Here is a 20,194-nt window from a genome sequence, read left to right on the forward strand (position 1 = left end):
AGGATATGTAGCAAACCATATGATTCCCTTGCTTGCTGTACCACATCATAGTATATAGGCTAATACCACATGTGTACATTAGCAGATGATCATGGCACGTGTAAATTTGCAGCATTCAGATTGCTTTCGCATGCTTCTCCTAATGATATCATATGTTGATTGATAGTTGTTCAGTGCTTAAAACTAAAAGCTTTTGAAGCATCAGATGTGACACTTAATAGGTCTTTCTCTAATGCTGTCTTAGCACCTGCTCCTCCCTCACAATCACATCAAAGTGAATTGTAAGTAACCGCTCTGAAATTATGCTGCATTGCACTGTGGAGTAAAACTGGTAGAAGCGCAGGGCAATCAGCCCCATAACATTTCTCCATCTGCAGAAAGAATCTCCACAGCCACCTGGATGCTTTTAAACCTTCATTATTTTAAATTTCAAATGGTTGGCTGAACATTGCTTCTACCAAAATCTGATACAATAATCGAAGTCAGAGGTGGGGAAAGACCTCTGGGGTCACACAGTCTAGCTTTCTGCCAATAATGGATTGTTCCCTGCAGTTCAGTTTCTAGTGACCTTGGAAATTACTAGCCTGGTAAAATGGTAATGAAAAAACAAAGCTGTTAAAGCTTCCAAAGTAGCCAAAGTGATGCTGTCCCAATGAGAAACTGTGTTTTTGATGTGAGATTCTCTATGTGCCTTGCTTGTTGGTTGCTGTTTTCAAATGATCACAGTTTTGCTCTAAACTTCGTGACACATTTTGAGCTGGCTGTAACTAAGAGGTTGAGGGAGGTGAGCTTCTTCTAATATTATACGAGCTTATTTAATCCTGTAACCAAATAATTGTTTTTATTACAAATAAATGCCAGCAACATGACTACCCCCCTTACTGTAAAGTTTCCCTCTTATCCCTGTCTTTTTATTTTTTCAATATTTCTAGCCTCCAGAAAGGGGAAAAGAAGAGAAAAACTAGGTTTCTTGCCATTTCCCATTAAACCCCTGGTTAATTGATTACTTGTCATGCCTGGGAAACCAAAAGCTCCCCCAAACTTTTTTTTTTTTTTCCCAAAAACATCATTTTTATATTTCTTTCACCTAAACTAATGTTGAAAAACTGGGTAGGTGGGGGAAGATCCCAAGATACAAAGTTCCCTTCCTGTGGCACTCATTTGATGTATGGTAATTTCTTCACTAGCAGGCCCTATTGTGAGCTGGGGTTTTGGGTGTGCAGCTCCAGGAATATCCATCGTTTCTGTGGCTCCAGTCTCCCTGACTATTGTATTCTTACACACAGAGTTCAGCTGGAGAGGAAAGGAGTTTTCTCAGCTGCCAACTTGCTTAAAAGAGGAGTTAAGAGGAAAAGAAAGCTAATTGGACTGTGCTTGGCAAAAGTCTCTTTTTTTATTCTGTTTATTCAGATTTTAAAGGATTGGGTGCCGAGAAACACAAAAATAGTGAGAACACTTACTCCTTAAACAGATCCTTGCAAAGTTTTTACAATAAGAACAGAAAGCTGCTTTAGTAAAACACTGTTTATCCTTACACTAATGCTAGTCATGAATACGTGTCTAACTTAGCTGGAACTAATGCCTGACTCTACTATTCCACTACAGCAACTTAACATTCTGCGTAGGCTGATTATTTTTTCAACAATATTTGCTAAATTCTTTTAAGGGCTGCCAGTATATATTTTTTGAAGCTTAGTTAGTAAGAACAGCTGCCAGTGGAGTCAAGGCTAAAAGAGGCAAAAAATATCTGCAGAAGGCAAGATTTTACTTCAAAAGATCAGTATTACAAAGCACTACTGTTGCTGGTATAATCACTTTCTTTGGGGGGGATGCTAATATAGACTGGGTTTCTTGTCTTCACAGCCCCCACTGAGCCTTTGCTGTGCAAATTTGCTGATGGAGGGCAAAAGAAGCGCCAGAATCAAAGCAAATACACACAGAATGGAAGGCCGTGGCCCAGAGAAGGAGAGGTAAGTGCCACGCGGCAATTATTTTCCAGGGGGTTGGGAGAAGTCAGCTGCAGAGCTGGAGGTCTGCCTTTCAGGGCTATGAAGAAATCAGGTTGAGCACAAAATGCAATAGTTTCACACAGAAAAAATGAGCAGTAGTGTATATGTGGGGGGAAGCGGGAGTTTTATAATAGTTTGTGGAATGTAAAGTTACAGGAAAAGGGAATTTCAGAGCTGGGTGTGGGACTGCGCACAGCCTTGTCCCACTGTGAGCCCTCTGTCTGCAGCCAGAATTGAACCTATTATTTTCTTACTGGTGTGCTGGCAGCACCTGCAATATACCTCTTATAAACTTAGCATTTATTTACACCTAAGCAACTCAACATTTTTTTTTTTCTGTGTAGTTCCTGGTGATAAATTATCATCAAGGTGGACTTCTACAAAAGGGAAAGATGTACTTGCAAATGCAAATATATGCATATCAAAGTTTCCTAAAAGCTTGTCTGAGCTGGGATCTTCATTCTGTCCAAGACAAAACAGTTTACAGTAGCTTCAGCTCCATCATGTATACAAATTAAATAAATATCAGTTGCTTTCTGCTCTGCTGTAAATAGTCTGTTACTGGAATTTCCTTTCTGTGTACTTGTACATGAAGTGATTCCCAATGTGGGTTAAATAAGAAAGAAATTTATTTGACTCTTCGAGAGTTTGTTTACTCTCCTTGAATGTTATTATAGGATAAAGACACTTGAATAAAGGAGGTGAATCTGGTCATAGTACCTTCTTATGCATAATTATAGCTGCAAAAGCAGAAGGACTTACAAGTATTTCCATCCTAAACACCTCTTGTTTGGGTTTATGATTGAGAATTCAAATAAAAAGTACCTTGCTCAAACGCGAGCTGCTAGAATCAAAGCCTTCTCCTTCCCCTTTCCCCTTCCTTTTCCCCTTCACATTCCCCTTCCCCTTCTTTCCGTCTTCCTTTCCCTCTTACTTCCACTTCCCTTTCCCCTTCCCCTTCCCCTCCCCAGATTTACTATGTTTACTTCAACATTACAGTGCAAATAAACAAGAAAACTATTTGGTATTTCTGATTTAGTTGTTTCAAGAGGGTTTCTGCTTTTTGATAACGACTTGCTTTTCCTAGCTGGTACTTTTCAGACCATTAGCGTATGACATATATATATTCCAGCACAATTGGTGAGCTCTTAAAAGAAACAGAAGGGCCTCTTTAAAGCATGGAAATTTCTCCCTCCAGCAAGGTAGTCGTTGTATACTGCTTCAACAAAAATGCTCCACAATATTTTTAGCTTTGTGGGCTGAAAGTGGCAATGTGGCAGCCACATTTGCTACAAGAGATTGCAGAAGTCTCCAAAGGTTCATTGCAGTCTCTTATGTTGTTGGTCCAAAAAATGGAGATGTCTTCTTAGAAGCCATTATGGTTTGTCAAGTTAAGGAGCTACAGAAGAACAAGCATTCAGGAATTACTTTAAGTGGTAGACTCAGGTCATTGTGTGCAGGGCTCTAAAAAGAAAGGCATATATATATATATATATATATATATATATATGTATGTATGCCTATAGGTGGGAGTAACAACCCCTGATTAAGGTCAACAGCTAAATCTCTCTTTAAATAGCAAATGCCATTGCAGCTATTATTTCCACTGTTCTATACTTTTTTAGTTCAAATTCATAAACAAAATAATTTAAAGTCAAAGCCAACAAGCCACCATTATGTCTATGGCCACAGGGCATCAGCTTCTTACATCATGCGTAGTTCATTTTTTGCTAACGGAGTGGCTCATATTAAGGATAGCAATATCCCTGGGACATAGAGGCAGGGTGTGGCTGATGTATTAATGAAATGGTCTTTCTCAGATTTACTAACCTCTGATTAATACCTTTCTAAACACTGGACTTTTACTACTCAAAGCATCAAAGACGATAATGCAAGCTGTTGGATTTCCTCCACAAGGTCATATAATTTTCTTATTTCCAATGTGAAATCTTTCTATTTAATTAATCTTTTATAAGCATTAGTTTTTCTAGCTTTGTCCTTTAAGGATTTTACTCTAAGCAATATGTATCATTCAGTTGTTCTCTATGTAGCAGTGCTTAGTTAACTTTCTTACAATTATTCCTGTCAACTTTAATTTCTCTAAAAAAGAACAGGTAGTGAGAAATAATTGATATATGACAAGTGTCATACTTCTGATTACAAGTGGAACCTGAAAATATCTCCTGCACATCTGCTCTTTCTTGGTTTCTTCTCCAAAGGGGAAGGAAAAAAAAAAAAAAAAAAAAAAAGCATCCAAGAGGTTACTCCCTCAGTATTTCCACATAGACCAAATCCCATGAAGTCTACACAAAGATGTATTTGGCTATTGTTCAGATAAGCATTTGCATTCTTAAATACTTACGTGAAGGGCATTTCTAAAACTTCAGAGGTTTGACCAGCATTAATGCTGAATGCATGTGAGGATTATTGCTCAGAAGGGCAGACTCCAGACAAATGACACTAACAGTTTTATCACTGGCCTCAGATTTTAGTATGCAGAGTAGAGACAAACAGCTGTGCAGAATACTCTGTTTTAGGGGGGAAATGGCAGGAAATTTAGTGGAGAGGAATAGATTGCTGCAGTGGTACCTCTCTGGCTATGCTGTTCTCAGAGGTTTTGCTCTCTTTTATGGAGAGCTTCCGTGGAACTTAATAAGAGAGGATTACTTTTTGGTAAAGTTTTCAGGCCGTACTGCAGAATACAATAGAAAATCTTATTCCTGCCATACATTTTTGTAGATTGCTTCATAACCATACAGAAATACTTTAGCTGGCTGTTAAATTCTAGCAGCCTTGTCCTCTTGCAGAACACAGCCTCTGAAATCCCAGCAGCAATATAATTTGGCTTGAAATTTTCACTTCATTGTGGAAACAGTCCTTTGCTTGGAGGGGGAACGATGACAAATTTCTTATCCTATGTGTGGTTTGTGCAGCTCTTAGGAAGGCAATGGTGTGGTCTGAGTACCTATAGGCAGCACATCACTCCACAAAACCTACATCTCTGGTCCCTGCATAATCATCTAATCTTACTTCAGAATTTAAGCATGTATCGATCTATACCATTTAAAGTCAAGTCTTTAGGAGAATACTGAATTTCTCCAGGGTTTTTCAGATTTGTTTCTGTTGTTTCTTTTTTTACGTGGGGTTTTTATCCAGAAACTAGTTGCAATCAGTAAAGCATACCTCACCTTGAACAGCACATTTTGTCCTTATCCTTCCACTCTTGGTTGAAGCCTCAGGAAGCATTCAGCAGATTAAGTACGACATTTGACTGAGGATTTGTGCATGCTGACCAATTTCAGACTAAGGATCCAAGAGTTTAGATTACTGACGGCTTTTTGAAAGGGTGTTAAATAATGCATCTAACGTACAGGTGCCATAAAAGTACAGCGAAGCCTACAGATGTTGGAAATATTTGCAGAGAAATTCTAACCTAATAACTGACACAATTTCTGCCCAAAGTTTAAATTCTTTGATTTCAGGATATACTTTTCTGAGTTGCACTATTTTCATTTAGTCGCACTGTTTTAGTTTCTGTTTTGAAACTTTCCCTGACAAGATCATGTTGAGGAAATGGTGATGGGGAGTAATCATATTTAAATTCTGTCTGTAAAAGATTTGATTTAATTTACCTCTGAATTGCAATTGACATGTCTAGAGGTAGATGACATTTCTCCAAAAAAGTTCATTAGCTGAAAATGCATCCAGGGAATCGAGGGTAGTTGTAAATTGAGATCAGACTGAATTAAGAACTGCAACTTAAATTTTACAGCTGAATCTTTTGTTGCAGATTTTTTGAGACTTTGATTATTTTGATTTTTTTTTTTTTTTAATATGCATTTAAGTGAGAGTTTGTAATTTATCTGGTAGAAAAGAGGAAATCTCGCATAATTTGAAAATAAATGAAATGCTTTGTATCAGTCCACAGTGATTTTTTTTTTTTTTTTTACAGTCACAGTATTTTGAAACCTTTTGACACTTCATTTGCAATTTTCTATAAAATTCAGACTATTTACATATTTCCATTGTCTTTCTTGCAATCACCTTTAAAGTATGAGTGTATATATCACAACAGTGACACACACCATTGAATGTGACTCCCTGGTCATTGAACTTAGTCTGCTGTCTATAATGATATTTAGTGCCATAATAATTCTCGTATTGATGGTTTTCTTTCTTCTGTGATTTGGGTTGCATTTTTGTTTCTCACTATGCAAGAGATTAACCTCCCATTTCCTCCCCTTCCCTCTCTTCCTCTTTTCCCTCAGTCTTTTTTTGTTTTCTTTCAAGATCACCTGGTGAAGCTTCTAAACAATTAAACATGCTTTTAATTGCACCTTAAAAAATAAGAAGACCTACTAGTTTTGGAAAGTTGCTTTTGTTAACAGTTTCTCTTTTTGTCTGCTGCTTGTTACAAATTTATCTAATGCAAACAGTAATTTAGAGAGAAAAAAAAAACATACAGTAGGTAATTTGAGAGATAAGTCGGGCATAGATTTCTTTTATGCTTCCAAGGAGATAGGTACTATTTAGTTGTTCTCGATAATCCTCAGTGTCTGGGGCTGATCTGTTTTATACCTGGACAAATTAGTTTCTCTTTCTGGTTGGAGACAATTGGCAGGTCTGCATAGGAATTTGTAAACTGCAGCACTCCTCATTTAATTCATCAGATAAATTGAAGTGAGGACAAAGTAACTCAACACCAGGAACAGAAGCTGTGTGGACTTCCAGTCGAGTTCTCTAGTACAAACTGTTTTAGTCATTCATTTGGGTTTCTGAACGTGTGATTGTGTCTGTCAGCTCAACCTCCGACCTACCGAGGTTCATGAATCACTTGACCAGTTTGACCTCAATATAATATATTTTGCTCTCCACAACTCCTTTCTTCTCAGAAGTTGCAGTTGCTTAAGGAGCCCGTGCATGTAAAAACAAATGTTTCCCTCTGGGGAACATCACTGGGAAATGCCCCATTTCTTTCATATGTGTCTATATATTAAAGTGTCACAGTGACTATTGAGAATTCTCCTTCTCTGAAAGGGAAAGGTGTGTTTTATTCAGGATTAAGTTCAGAAATCTTTCTAATAACGTGGAATATTTCTGACAGACCTGTTTTAAATAATCAAAGGAAGGAACCGCGCCAAGTTAACTTTGCTGCTGACTGAGTTTATTTATTTAATCAGTATTTTAAACAGATCTCATTTGGCTTGTTGGTTCCTTCCCCCTCCTCTCCCTTCCTTCTTCAAAGTGTTTTAGTTGGAGTATCTGCTGGCAGGGCACAAGAGATCCTTGTGCTATTGATGCCTGGTAGATCTTAGTGGCGGTAACAAAACAAGTACAAGAATGTCAGTGTTGAAATTTCAGTTGATTCCACTGGAGTATCCAAGAGCACACCCATCCCCCTGGGATGGCAGCTTGCAGTCTTCTGGCATGATAGGATGAAGGGATGAGTCAGAGGAGATGGAGCAGAGAGGCTTATCCTCTGGTCCGACTCCCACCTCAGTTTGCCACAGAAACCTCGTGAGTCCTACAGAACAATATTGTTTTTCCTAATCTCTCCCTAAAGAGGAAAAATCCAGGGAGTCTAGTGGAAATCCACATTAGTGGATTTCACCCCTTTTCAATTTGTTGGTCTCTCAGTATTTCCACTGAGAGTGGCCTCCTGCACAGTAAGCAGCCCTACAGTGGCAGCAGCCTTGCTTTGCCTTTCACAGGCTTCTCAGAGCTAGTCCCCAGCCCTCCCCGCAGCTCCTGGAGCTCTGGCATGGGCAATGGGCTAGCCAGAGCAGGGTCAGGAAGATATGTGGAAGATTGGTTTCCGAGCAAGAGACGTAGGACATCTCTGCAGCAGGCAGATACTATGGTGAGCTTTCACACACGGTAAGGCCTGTACACTGAAAGCATGTGATGACATGTTGGTAAAGTTGTTCAGGAAAGCTGCCTCCCAGCAACACAGAAGCTATCGTGCAACCCAAAGCTTGGTCACTTATTGGTACTGGTGTTTGTTCAAAGAGTGGGCTGATGAAGGTTGTTCTTGTGAAGCAGTCAGAGATATCTGGAAGAGAAATAACAAACTGATCTTATTTCACATGATGATCTTCACATGAAGATGTGATTGTTTTTTTTAATAATCACTCCACACCTTAATCATTTATTTGAGAGCTATACAAATCCAATTTACATAAGCGATGCAAATGTGATGGTCTGAGAGTCTCTTTAATGAGGCAAATGTGCTCATTTATGTTCAAATCATAACAAAGAGGGGAGGAAAAGCAGAAACAATACCTTTTATTCACTTATCTGAACTTGTTTGTTCAATGGTGTCAATAATTACAAAACTGCAGTAACAAAATAACATTTTTTTCATTCCTTTGTCCTAGATTCAGACACTCAAATAAAAAGGAGAGATAAATAAATACATGTGGTTTAAATAATATTTTTAAAAATCAGTATTTTAAGCAAGTTGGATTTATGTCTACCAATTGTGACATTCTAAATATAGCAGATGAGTAATCATTGAGAATGGTCTTTATCATTATGTGCAGAACTGATAGCAGCAGATATGCCTTTTAATTAATTGCTCTAAGGAATTGCATACTGAAATGTTGGGATGCAGAATTTTCATTCAGTAGGTGAGATATGTGTCCATTATCTGGCTGAGCGGCATAAAAATTCTGTAGTTCAGTCATTCCTTAATAGATTTTTCTGACAAATATTTTCCTGAAGCAGCATTTCATCATCAATGCCACACTCTCGGGTGGCATTTCATCAGGAAGCGTCACTATCAGAAGAAGGAATAAGACCCTGTCCTTCCACTGAAACATAAGCAAAACAGTGGATGAAAAGACCTGGAAGAAAATGCACTACAGCACAAATGAGGACTGCTACAGAGGCATCGGCCAGTGCCTCGACATAGTTAATACCATAGTAAGCCCAGTGACAGCAACATTCAGTGCTGTGTTTTGGAGAGAAAAAGCTGGACCTCTGTTGCGTGGAAGTCTGAGGCCAACCCTAATATTCTGTATTTGGTATTTTTGGAATTCCTGTTTGTGTGTTATGGAGGGAAGTGCAGACAATTTTCCAGTAAGTTTTTACTGCTCATCAGTTTTTATTCCTCATGAATGAGGATGCTTCAGACCATAAATCTTTCACTGGTCTAGGCTAACTGTTGCCTCTCCTGGGCTTCCAGCCAGCGTAATTTTGTAGGGAGGAATTACACAACTTGATGAGAAAGAAGTAAATAGTCCTCTCTTAGCAGCTATTTGAAATAGCAGCTGTTTAAGGCTATTCAGCAATGGCAGATATTAGCAATATTACTGGGGAAACTGTAGGTGGTGTACCATATGCACGTACAGCCACATGCTGTGCCCTATTTGTCTAATGCAAAACTCTCATTTACTGGAAAACATGATAGCGACATTTATAGCGGTAGCTGCAAAGTATTTGGACGGATTCTGGTAACCTGTCACTATGCAGTATGGATGTGGAGCGTGGGTAAGGAGACGACAGTCTAGCCTTTAATAATTTGGACTCATCAAGCCCATAATGGTCACCATGCCCCTTATTCACCATGTCCCATATAGTATGTAACAGATGTGAAGCTCATGTCAAGAGAGCAGAGCATGTGCAGTTTGTTTGCATACACCCAGATCTGGGGCATGATGGTGTTGGAGGCCGAGGTGAGGGTCTTTGTCATTAACATGTGCTCAAATGTTCATGAAAAATGTAGCTGAAAGTAGTGTAAATGCGTTTGCTGCTCTCGTGTGTGCAGTGAGCATTGTTACGGCTCCAGTGAAAGAAATGCTTCAATTTATCCTTTCTGCAGCATTATATTTATTTATGTCAAAGAAATTAAAAAAAAAGCAGTTGTTCACATTCTCCTTTCCTCCCAGCCCTCTCTCCTTTGCTGAGGCTTTGTTCTCAGGTCACACTGGTCCAAACTGCGGGGTGGGTGTAGTGAGCTCTGATCCAGGCCATCCTGAAGACCGTTAAGTCTAGAAACTCCCTGACTGAGAAAGTTTAGAACCTCCTTTCTTAGGGGCTTGGAAATTGTTGTTTTTTGTGTTTTTTCTCAGTTCTTAGTAGATGAGATGTTAAAATGTCAACATGTTGATTTATAAAGAATCCCTTAAGTTATTTTTATTTCTTTTTAAGTTGTTAGAACTAATTTTTCTCTTTCTGTAGAGCTTGTACATACTATTTAAGTTGTCTTTACTACCACAGTAATAGAAAAGAGAGCAATAGTAAATTTTACAAATGTTCAAAACAGAAAGGAAAATAGAGAGTATTTTTTTCTGGAAAATGCATTGAAAAAAGAAATTCTGATGTTAATGTTTTATTGGCTGTTTTTTGGGGATGAACTCTATACTTTTCCATTAGTAACACGATTAAAAACAAACAAACAAAAAAACATAATATTTATGTTTATTTATAAATATTAAAATATTTATAATATTTATTTATAAATGAATAATATTTATGAGAATATTTAAGACATAAGAAAACAAAAACAACAACAAAAAACAATATATGTAGACCATACCTGATGATTTTCAGAGCTATTTTATCTTTAAGTCAAAATTAGCAATGGTTGTGTTCATCCTAAATGTGATGCTTTGGCATTTCAAGCTTGCATAAATAGCCATTATTCTTTTTCTTTTTATGAAATTAATGCATTTTTAAACACTAGTTGTGTGTCTTTGGCCTTAGTCTCCTGAATTATCTTTTGCTTGGGAGCTAGCGCGTACTTTCTTAAACCAACAGCATTTTCAGTAAGTGAAGCATTTGCCCTAGCATCTGCTTAAAAATAATGAGAAACATAAATTTCTTAATGACACAAACATTTATTTATTTATTTATTGGCTATGTCAGGTATGGCGAAGCCTACGCTTTCAAATCAGAAATGATTTTTGGCCTCTGAAAACTGGGGCCATCTCCTTGTAGGCTGGTGAGCAGCTGCTGGGCTAACCTGGCTCCTCCAGGAGTGCGGCCAGCTCGCTGCTGGCCCCTCACCAGGGCGCTTGCCCTGGCAGCTCACCTGCCTGCATGGGAGCCAGCCAAGCCCAGACACTTTCCTGACCTGGCTGAGCAGCCATCTGGAAGAGGGCAGATGCCGTTATTCAGATGTAGATGGATCCAGGGGTGTTAAATGCTCCCACCAGGAGCACAGATCCGGCTGTGCAAAGTGAACGCTGCTGTCTCATGTCTAAAGCAGCGCATGGTAGCATGCCAAGTGGAGAGCAGTGGCATGCCTTGGGGTGGGAGGGTGCCACAGCCATCTTCAGCTTCCCCCCAAAGGGAGAGGAGCATCCTGAGGGGTGTTTGCTCTCTCCTCTCTTCTTCCCATGTGGCCCCAGCTGCTATGTTTGAGCCTCAGGTAGAGCAGGAAATCCAAGCTGCAGCCCTGCCCAGTCCCTGCCTTTCCTGCTGCACCTGTGGATACATTTGCTTAATGGTGGTGGTGGTGGTAGTTGTTAACTGAATGGTTTTTTGACATTGCCAAATCTTTTTGCACAGGTCACCATCTGCCTGGTGGTGAACAGCAGTCAAAAGGCTCTGCCCAGGCCATTAAGAAATTCTTTGCCTGTCCAGACCTCTCAAGTATATTAAAAGCTCAGACACCTCCTTGTTTTGATTTTTTTTTTTTTTTTCTGCTTCACAGCCTACTTTTTGTTTCTTGTCTCATGGTAATGAATTAACTGCAAGCGGTAGTGACAGCCCAGGGAAATGACAGAGGCCTGGGGTCACCCAGGGAATGGCTTTAGTAGGAAAGATGAGACTCCTGCCTGAGAAGCTCTTGGGAAGATGTCTTTAGGGTATTTACAAACTACCTCCCTGACCCGGAACAGCAGGATTTGGCCCTGTCATGTTGTACTGTAAATGCATTGAGCTTGGTGGAGTCATTGACTGATACCGGGGCAACAAAAACACCGTTTGGCCTAAATGTTATGGGGAGGTGACATTGAAGGGATCTGTTTTTCAGGGATCTGGCAGGCAGGGGAGGGAGCCAAAGTGTCTGTGCTGCTTTGGGCCATCTGAGCTTCCCTGGAGAGTTTTCGATTTCTGTCTAAGACTGTGCTTAATGTCTTTTTTTCATATTTTTTTTTTCCTGCAGTAATAGTAAAAATCTGTTTTTCTCCCCTAACTATGTGCAGGCTGGCATGGCTTTGACTTATGATCCAACAGCTGCTATACAGAATGGGTAAGAAATGCATGTTTTCTTATGCTTTTTTAAAAATTATTTTGAATGCCATCTTCTGTTTTCTCTTTCTGTGGTGAAACTTACTCAGAAGCAAATTCACTCAGTCGTATTTTGACTGAAGCATGTAATGCTATATTGTCAAGTTCTTCTTTTAGTTTCCCTTTTGTTTTTATACCCTCTTGTTTGTAATATCCATTTGAATGGGAAGTTGTTTTTCCTAATAGTTTCCATCTCTATTTGGCAAATCCCAGCGGTTGTCTTTTTAATCTATCTCTGTCATTAAATGGAAACCAGTAAAGTTACTGGCTTTTGTTAAAAAGATCATTGAAAATTCGAGCATATTATGGATAATAGAGCTATTACTTAATCTGGGTCCACTCTGCTGCCTGGATGGCTTCCATGGCATTGTCTGACTGGAAATGCCAAAAGGGGAGAAATCCTTAAATTAGTGTGTAAGCAGATGAGACTTACACAGAATGTTGAATAACACTCTTCGTTTCTCAACCGCCAATGCAAAGAATTGAAACTTTTTTCACATTTAGCAGAGAAGTTGCATCATCATATTATTTATCTGCATGATTACATTTTCAATTATTTCATGAAGCAGAAAAACAGATCCTTGAGATCGGCTATCCTTTCAGATAGATGAACAATAACTTGAAGAGAAGCAGGAAGTTTAGCCCTGAACTCTTTGACAACCACTCCTTGACCAAAGGGATGTTTGATATGATTATCAAATTCCATGCATACTCCCATCTACATTCTCCAGCTGAAGAGGAGAATGCATTGATATTGAGGATGGTTTTATTTGTTCAATGTTTGTTAGGGCACTACTAAGTGAAGCATCAAAAAGCAACAGCAACAACCGCAAAAACAAAACAACACTAACATTCACAGTAGCTTTAAAAAAAATCAGTATTAATAGTTTGCATATTTTGCATAATTGCCCTCTAAAAGCAGTATCACTGTAGGATGTTCTCATGAGAATGAGAACGTGATGTTCTCATCTTGCGGATGAAACAACCAAGATGGAGCAACTCAGAAAAAGAAGGTTTTTTTTTGTTTTTTTTTTTTTTTTTGTTTGTTTGTTTGTTTTTTTTTTCAGAGCTGTGATTTCAGAATCCTCTGGTTTTGCTTCTCTGTTCTGACCCCCCAAACAAGTCTTTCTTCTCTATCATCATTCTTTTCAGCTGGTAACTCATTATAGGCTATAAATAAAACCATCAGTAGTTCATAATCCGCTAGTGTTTCATCCAGACAAATAGCTTTTATTTCAAAGGAATTCCTGTATGTTGTTTACATGAATGTTTCGGAAACTGTAATTTGGATGATCCTTTGACATGAATATAATTTTACTTAAATAATATTTTTTCTTAAATTATGAAAGTTATTTTAGGTTTGTATATGCTTAGGAGTTCAACATGCTCAGTGGTTTGGTCACTCACTTGTTCTCACTTGTTTGAATGACCATCACTGATCATTGGAAAAAGAAATAGTACCCAGTGGAAATTTCATCTCATAGTTTTTTGTTTGTTTGTTTGTTGTTTTTTTTGTTTGTTTGTTTGTTTTTAAGTTCTTTTATTTGTAAGGCATGAAAGAAACTGCATCGTTGGATATCACTGTAAGAGTGACTATTAATTACTGCTTTGAAATATCTCTTCTTTCTACAGTGTCAAAATATTTTCAGTTTCAGCAGGACAAAACCATGTAATTCAAAATGTTCTTCTGGTGAGATTTGATTGCACACGGTGTCATGAGGAGTAGCTCTTACTATGTGTTGATTTGTCCACCAAAAGTAACACAGCTGTTGATCCATCCTTTGGCTACATCTTTAAAATTCTGTCCCCTGAGGATCACCAGGACCTTTTGGTTCCAGTTTCTTTTTGGCTCCCCAGGCGTTCCCTTAGCAGTCACTACATATCCTGTAGTTATTAATTTTTACTACTTTTCATAAGCTGCTTTACTTGCAAGTACAATAAAAATCTAGCTTGTGGGTTTTATTTTACCTAAGTCTGGGAGCAACTTGATGCGTTGCTTGTAAAATGTGCAAATGTGGGTTGTTGCTTGCAACACAGCAGATGGGATCATAGCAGGTGTGTGGCCATGGTGAAAGAGAGTTAAAAGTTCTTACATGCTATGAAGTGAAACAGGTCAATTTAAACATCAGTGAAGGTGTGTTAGGCAAACACATTGCTCTTCACGAGGACAATCTGGAAGTGAACACAAAGCTGATGTTTTCAGCCCCCTTGTGTTGATAGTGTGTCCATTTTTACCCACCCACGTGTAATACTTAGCAGTAAGGTGGACCAAATAGATAAGGTTTGCACAGAGCAATCTGTAACATGGAGACAACCTCCCTATAACAGGGCTATTCGGTAAAGTGTGGTTATGCAGGCATTGTCCCTGCACCCAGCTCAGGGCTTGATGGGCTGTGATAAGCACATCTTGCTCAGTCCTTCAGGTGCTCACCAACAAAGAGTTTAGTGGACTGAGGCTGTAGGTGGGAAACATAAACATACCTAAGGAAAGGAAAAGATTGAGGTGAGTTATGAGTTGCCAATAAAACTAAGAAGTAAAAGAATGACTGCACATGCTAGCATTTATTAGAATCCCATGTAAGGTTGATAGGTCTGTGCATTCTGATGTAAGTTGCTAAGTCCTTGCAGGGTATAGAGAGAATGGAAGCCTATTGGGGAGATGCATCTCTGCAGGTGTCACAAGATAATATTTAAAATTTCCAGCTCCTTAAGAGGTTTGGATTATACTGGATTTTGGTTAGGGGCATACCCAAGCCTTAGGGAAGAATTTGGATTCTTACATGTTTTCCAAATGTAAAGGCGGGTTCTCATTGCTCGCAGTATAGTACTATCACTTTTATTATAGTATAAATGCATATCTGCCTTGAAAATCTATGGCAGAAATAAAACAAAAGAGAGAGATGGAGGCTTTCACTAAAAATAGCAAAGGCTTTTTCCCCACAAAGGAATAGATAATTTTCTTCTGAGTCTATTATGTTGTAAGGCTTGATTCTCCATTTCATTATATTGTTTTTATGCCCATGTAACTCTGTTTAAGGATCCAGTGGAGTTACATCAGCATAAAACTGGTGTAATGGAGTGGAGAGTCTGGCCCATAGTGTACCATAGCATTGCAGTATGCATTACCAAAGACATGGTAACCACACACTTCAGTAGATAAGCTCTTTTCCCCTGCCAATTGCTCCATGCCTTTTTTTTTCTTCTATAATCAGCCTTTTCTGAATTGCACTTACAAAGGTATTCAGGTTTTATTTGGGGGAGCTATGTGCCTGTTGTAATATGCTATTGATTTTTCAATTTGCGGTATTAATATTGTTTTAGTAGTTTAATGCACTCATACAAAGAACAAAATAGAGCTCTTGTACTTGCACTGTAAAGATGCTCATTTAAAATGTTGCTGAGGCTTGAGTCCTCCTGGCTATTTGACTAAGATTGCGATGTACTGTATCAGTTTAATATCTGATATCTGGGGGACTATACTGTGCATTTGCAGGCCAATGGGCTCAATATTCAGATAGGTCTTTTTCATCTCAAACATCTGACTCTGTGGCTTATTGCAACAGAAAATTGCTGCTCTGATAACGCTCAGTAATACTCTTACATTATGTGAGCCCCAGGATACTATTTATGAATCTAACTTTTTCAGTACTGCCTGCAGGCACGAGGCATGAGCAAATGGTGTTTATTGCAGTGCAAATAGGGTCTTGCTCTTGTACAGATTCTGTGTGGAAGCTTGCACATTCCCCCATAGGATGGGAACCATATGGATTTTTTTTTCTATTTTTTTGGCAGCGAAATAGCGACCAGACGCTCCAGATAATGCAGTCCCCAAATGCAGAGGGAGGGCTGATGTAGGAGGGGAATGTGTGCTTTGTCTGTTAAGCAACAGACTGTTCCTAAAGCATTGCCTGTGTGTGCCTGATGATATACTGGGAATGTGGTTCTTCTAACATCTCATAAAAATATTTTCTTTTGAGCCCTTTTTAAACCCCTCCTCATGACTGTCCAGAAACATCTTTTTGCCTCCTAGTAATCAATTTTTCCTGTGCATACAGAATCCAGGTGTGCCGAAAAGGACTATTTTAAATGCAAGTGCAGTGACCATTTTGCCTCTTCTCTCCCACCTGCCTTTCTAGGCTTGTGCTTCTAGCAAGAGAATTGCAGTCGAGGAGCAGGGATGCTGGATAGCACCTGCAAAAAAGAGCTGCATGGGCCAATATAAGGATGCAAACGGCAGTTGCAGAAAATGCATCTGAGCCTTCTGGAGAACTTTCCTTAGGGCTCACAGGTCAACTACCATAAGGCCTACAGCTCTCAAAGTACAGTCAGTACCAGATACAGTACATTTCAGTGCAAGGAAACATTGGGCCATAATTGAATGGCATATCTAAAATGAGTCACAGCTAGTATAATCCATATCTCTTTCCACTCCTTATTCTGATGTGCATGTTCCAATGACTGAGAATCTTACATTCCCTTGGACTTCTTAAAACATCCCTCTTCCACCTCATGTCACTTCTTCCTGAGTCTAAAGGATTGCTAATGCAATCCCAAGCTCTGGAAGGATAAAATCAAATATAGCAAGGTGAGCAGCTGCAGGTCTTGTTGGGGTGCTGTAGTGTTTACACTGGAGCAGACCACTCTGCATAGCAGGATAATTAGCCTGTTTGTATGTAAAGAGAATACAGGGAGATGCCTCCATGTCCCTGGGGTGAGACTGTGTTGAACCCTGTTTGTGAGCCAGCCTTGCTGGAGCCATGTGTGGTTGCATCTCTGTGGCAGGTTGAGCATCCTGTTGTGGGGGATACTCTGCTTGAACCTATCCACACCATACCTGTGTACTTCACATGTGGCAAAGAGGGCTCCAGAATAGACTTCTTCATTTCTTGCTCTGTTGAATTCCTTTAGGGAATATCCAAATCCTTTTCTTACATCCCTTCCGGCATCAGTGATACTGTGACAGGAAGAAAAACCTTTGTCTCCACATATAAAGGATTCATGATTGCAAAATGTTTGACCTATAGCCTGTCACAGTGACTTGGATTATTAAACTTGATTTATTATTATTTAAATTGAAATATATGAACTGGATTTTCTCACATTGTTATTTGCTGTGTCAAATTTCGTTCCTTTCTCTTCTTTGATGCTCTGGTGCATGCATTTTCACAATAAAGCTGAGTGTCCTGATAGTATGTTTTATTTGATGCCTATTTGAGAGCATTCCAAACTGCGACAGATAAATGGTATTGGCAGGGGTGTTGGAAGGGTTGTATTTTTCACATTACCAGAGTGTATATTCTACAAACTTATGTACTATTCAGATAACTGCATCTCTAAGCTGAAAATGAAATGGTTAGCTGTCTGTCAAGTTCTTGGCTTAGCACGCATTTTCTGTAAATTTGGTAGTATTTACTTGGATTTATTGAAGAATTTATTCCAAAGAGTCAGCATTAGTTTTGGATGCAAAGGTTTTTGTCCCCTGCCACCCACCTTTTGTTTTTGGTGGTTCATGCACGGTGTGAGCCGAGCATCGGTGCCAGGCTGATGGATGGAATTAGAACAGACTGAAGAAAAACGTGTAGTTTTTTCTAAAGAGTTTTGCTTTTACACTGTCCTCTGGTTCAAGAGGCTTATACATGTATGTATTCTATTAAACATTTAACCTACAGAGTAAATTCTGTCAGTCTTCTGCCGAACATTTTCATTTGCCGCACAGAGCGTTTCTTAGTTCATCCACTTAGCAACAGCATAGCCAAAGTGACTTTTGGTTAACCTTCATCTGGGAAGAACTCCCCTGTAACAGGACTGAGACAACATGCACATCATCCTAATGCCATAGATAAACTTGGCTAGCACTGCAAAAATCCTTCCCCCACCAAATTTGTGTGAACATAATAGAGCGTAGTTGATACAAGCAGAGGGATATAAATGTTTCTAAGTTCTCATAATAGAATATACACAAAACTGGGCAAAGGCACAGTTTTAAAATAGTCTCTGTGCGAGCATTGTAAGGGCAGATAAATGTTCCTAAAATAGCAATATATTTCTATTAAACAAAAAATCACTCAGACGCCACCTGCTGCTTTTGGCATTTTAAAATCTTACTTGGAATAGAGAGAACAAATGATTGCTTCTCCGTCTCCCTCTCCCCTTCTAACTTCAAATGTTTCCACCCAATCTTCAGAGATGGCAGCCTGTTTTCCCAAGCCTATTGGTTGGATGAACTCGGTGATTATTTGAGCCCGCATGCAGAATGAATGCATCCAGTCTGAACTAGAATGATTAGTACTAAATCCGGGATGCCAGGGCGATCAGGAAATAGAGCACTTGTTTAAACACCAGTAATGATTTTTTTGTTGTTGCATGGCTCTCATAGAAAGCTACTGTTGATTGCCTCAGTGCGGGGAGAAAGAACATAAAAAGGCAGAGAGTGTAATCCACTTCACTGTTACAGGGAGCATATGTGCAAAATCTTCTGGTACTTGTAAGGTTGGTGCATGCTATATCTGCATGGGATTTGTATCAGACCCAGAGGACATTGCACAGAAGTATGGTTTCTCTCTCTCTTGAGGAGTCAAAAAAGCACTTTTTTTTTTCTGTTTTACAGTTAAAACTGAAAAAAAAAAAAAAAGGAAAAAAAAATCTTTATGAGCACACAGATATTAAGTACTTACACAATACACCAGCAGTGATATTTTCCAAGTGATAATTTTATCAATAATCATTTACCCACAGGGAAATAGAATGAATATAACATTTATTATCGTCAAGCAAGAGATAGTGAAACTTTTGTTTATAGCATGCAACAGTGGAAATAAAAACAACTAAATCTGAGATTTTCAGTGCTGCCTGGGGCATTTATACTCATAATTTTTGATAAATTTCACCAGAAGGTAGGTTTTTAGCTCTCCATCTAGATGAATATGAAAATTTCAGCCAGAGTTTCTGTAATCATCCTTTAATAAAATAAATCAGGCATATACATGGAATGTGTTATTCTCAGCACTGAAGCATTAAGATATTAAAAGAAAACAGTACTGCATGTAAAAATGAAATCAGTTATCATTGTCTTCAGTATCGTGTAAGAAATTTCCTTTCACTAGATAGCACTCTGGAAAATCAGCTGTCTTTGCATTTCAGATAATTACTTCTTGTGTTGTGAAGTTCTATATTTGTGCTAGTTGAAGTGAAAAAAATATGCTTTGTGTAAATATTCCTCCTCCTTTCCATTTTCAAGATCTACTCCGTGGAGCCATCACATTGTCTTTATTGTGGTTTTGGATATAGATGGACATAATTACCTGTGTAGACTCTTTTTGTCCTTGCCTGGGAGGCAGGGAATTAGTCAGTCAGAGCCTAGCAGTCAAAAGGTTCAAAAATCTCGCTTTTGTTCTTTGTTTGCAGATTTTATTCTTCACCGTACAGTATTCCAACAAACCGCATGATTCCACAGACATCAATCACACCATTCATTGCTGCTTCCCCTGTCTCTACATATCAGGTACGTCAGATTTGTGCTTGTCTACTATGTTTCCCATTTAATTATGTTTTGGATGTTGGATGAAGGCAGAGTGGATACCACAGAAAACTGTGTAAGTGCTTGCGCTCTTGAGTCACACTTTAAACAAAAGGCTTTTTAGTAGTATTCAGGTATCATTTGGTTTAGGGTTTTGAGTGTTTCCTGCATTCTTAAAACTAGCAATGAAAGCCACTGTAATTTTTTCTTATTTCAATCAGCTTCTCTAGTAAACAGCATTTTGCTTCGTTTCCAGTTGACAACAGCAGATGCTTGTCATTCTTATTGAAATGTTTTGTCATTTTGGCTTCCCTTCATGAGCCAAATTTTTTTCAAATGCTTTTATTTTATAATTTATGTTGACTACATTGTATTTTGACCTTTTGACCTCAGCTGTATTTGTTCCAGTAACAGCATCCTTTAACAGCACTCA

At 38.8% G+C, this 20,194-nt stretch overlaps 1 protein-coding gene and 1 long non-coding RNA gene across 5 annotated transcripts in view; one reads left to right on the plus strand and one right to left on the minus strand.

Moving 5' to 3' along the window:
- The window catches only part of RBMS3 (RNA binding motif single stranded interacting protein 3), a gene marked incomplete at its 3' end in the record, with an annotated part of 439,521 nt that overhangs the window by 344,995 nt on the left and 74,332 nt on the right, over positions 1–20,194 (plus strand). For all 4 annotated transcript variants that reach the window (XM_084510551.1, XM_084510552.1, XM_084510553.1 and 1 more), the window contains exons 7-9: positions 1,864–1,970; positions 12,161–12,207; positions 19,650–19,746. In XM_084510551.1, coding sequence (XP_084366677.1) covers positions 1,864–1,970; positions 12,161–12,207; positions 19,650–19,746 — 251 coding nt within the window. The remainder of the gene's footprint in view (positions 1–1,863; positions 1,971–12,160; positions 12,208–19,649; positions 19,747–20,194) is intronic.
- The window catches only part of LOC311432298, a 660,648-nt gene that overhangs the window by 203,971 nt on the left and 436,483 nt on the right, over positions 1–20,194 (minus strand). The window lies entirely within an intron of this gene.

The sequence above is a fragment of the Aythya ferina genome (assembly GCF_964211825.1).
Source record: "Aythya ferina genome assembly, chromosome: 2".
Lineage (NCBI taxonomy): Eukaryota > Metazoa > Chordata > Aves > Anseriformes > Anatidae > Aythya > Aythya ferina.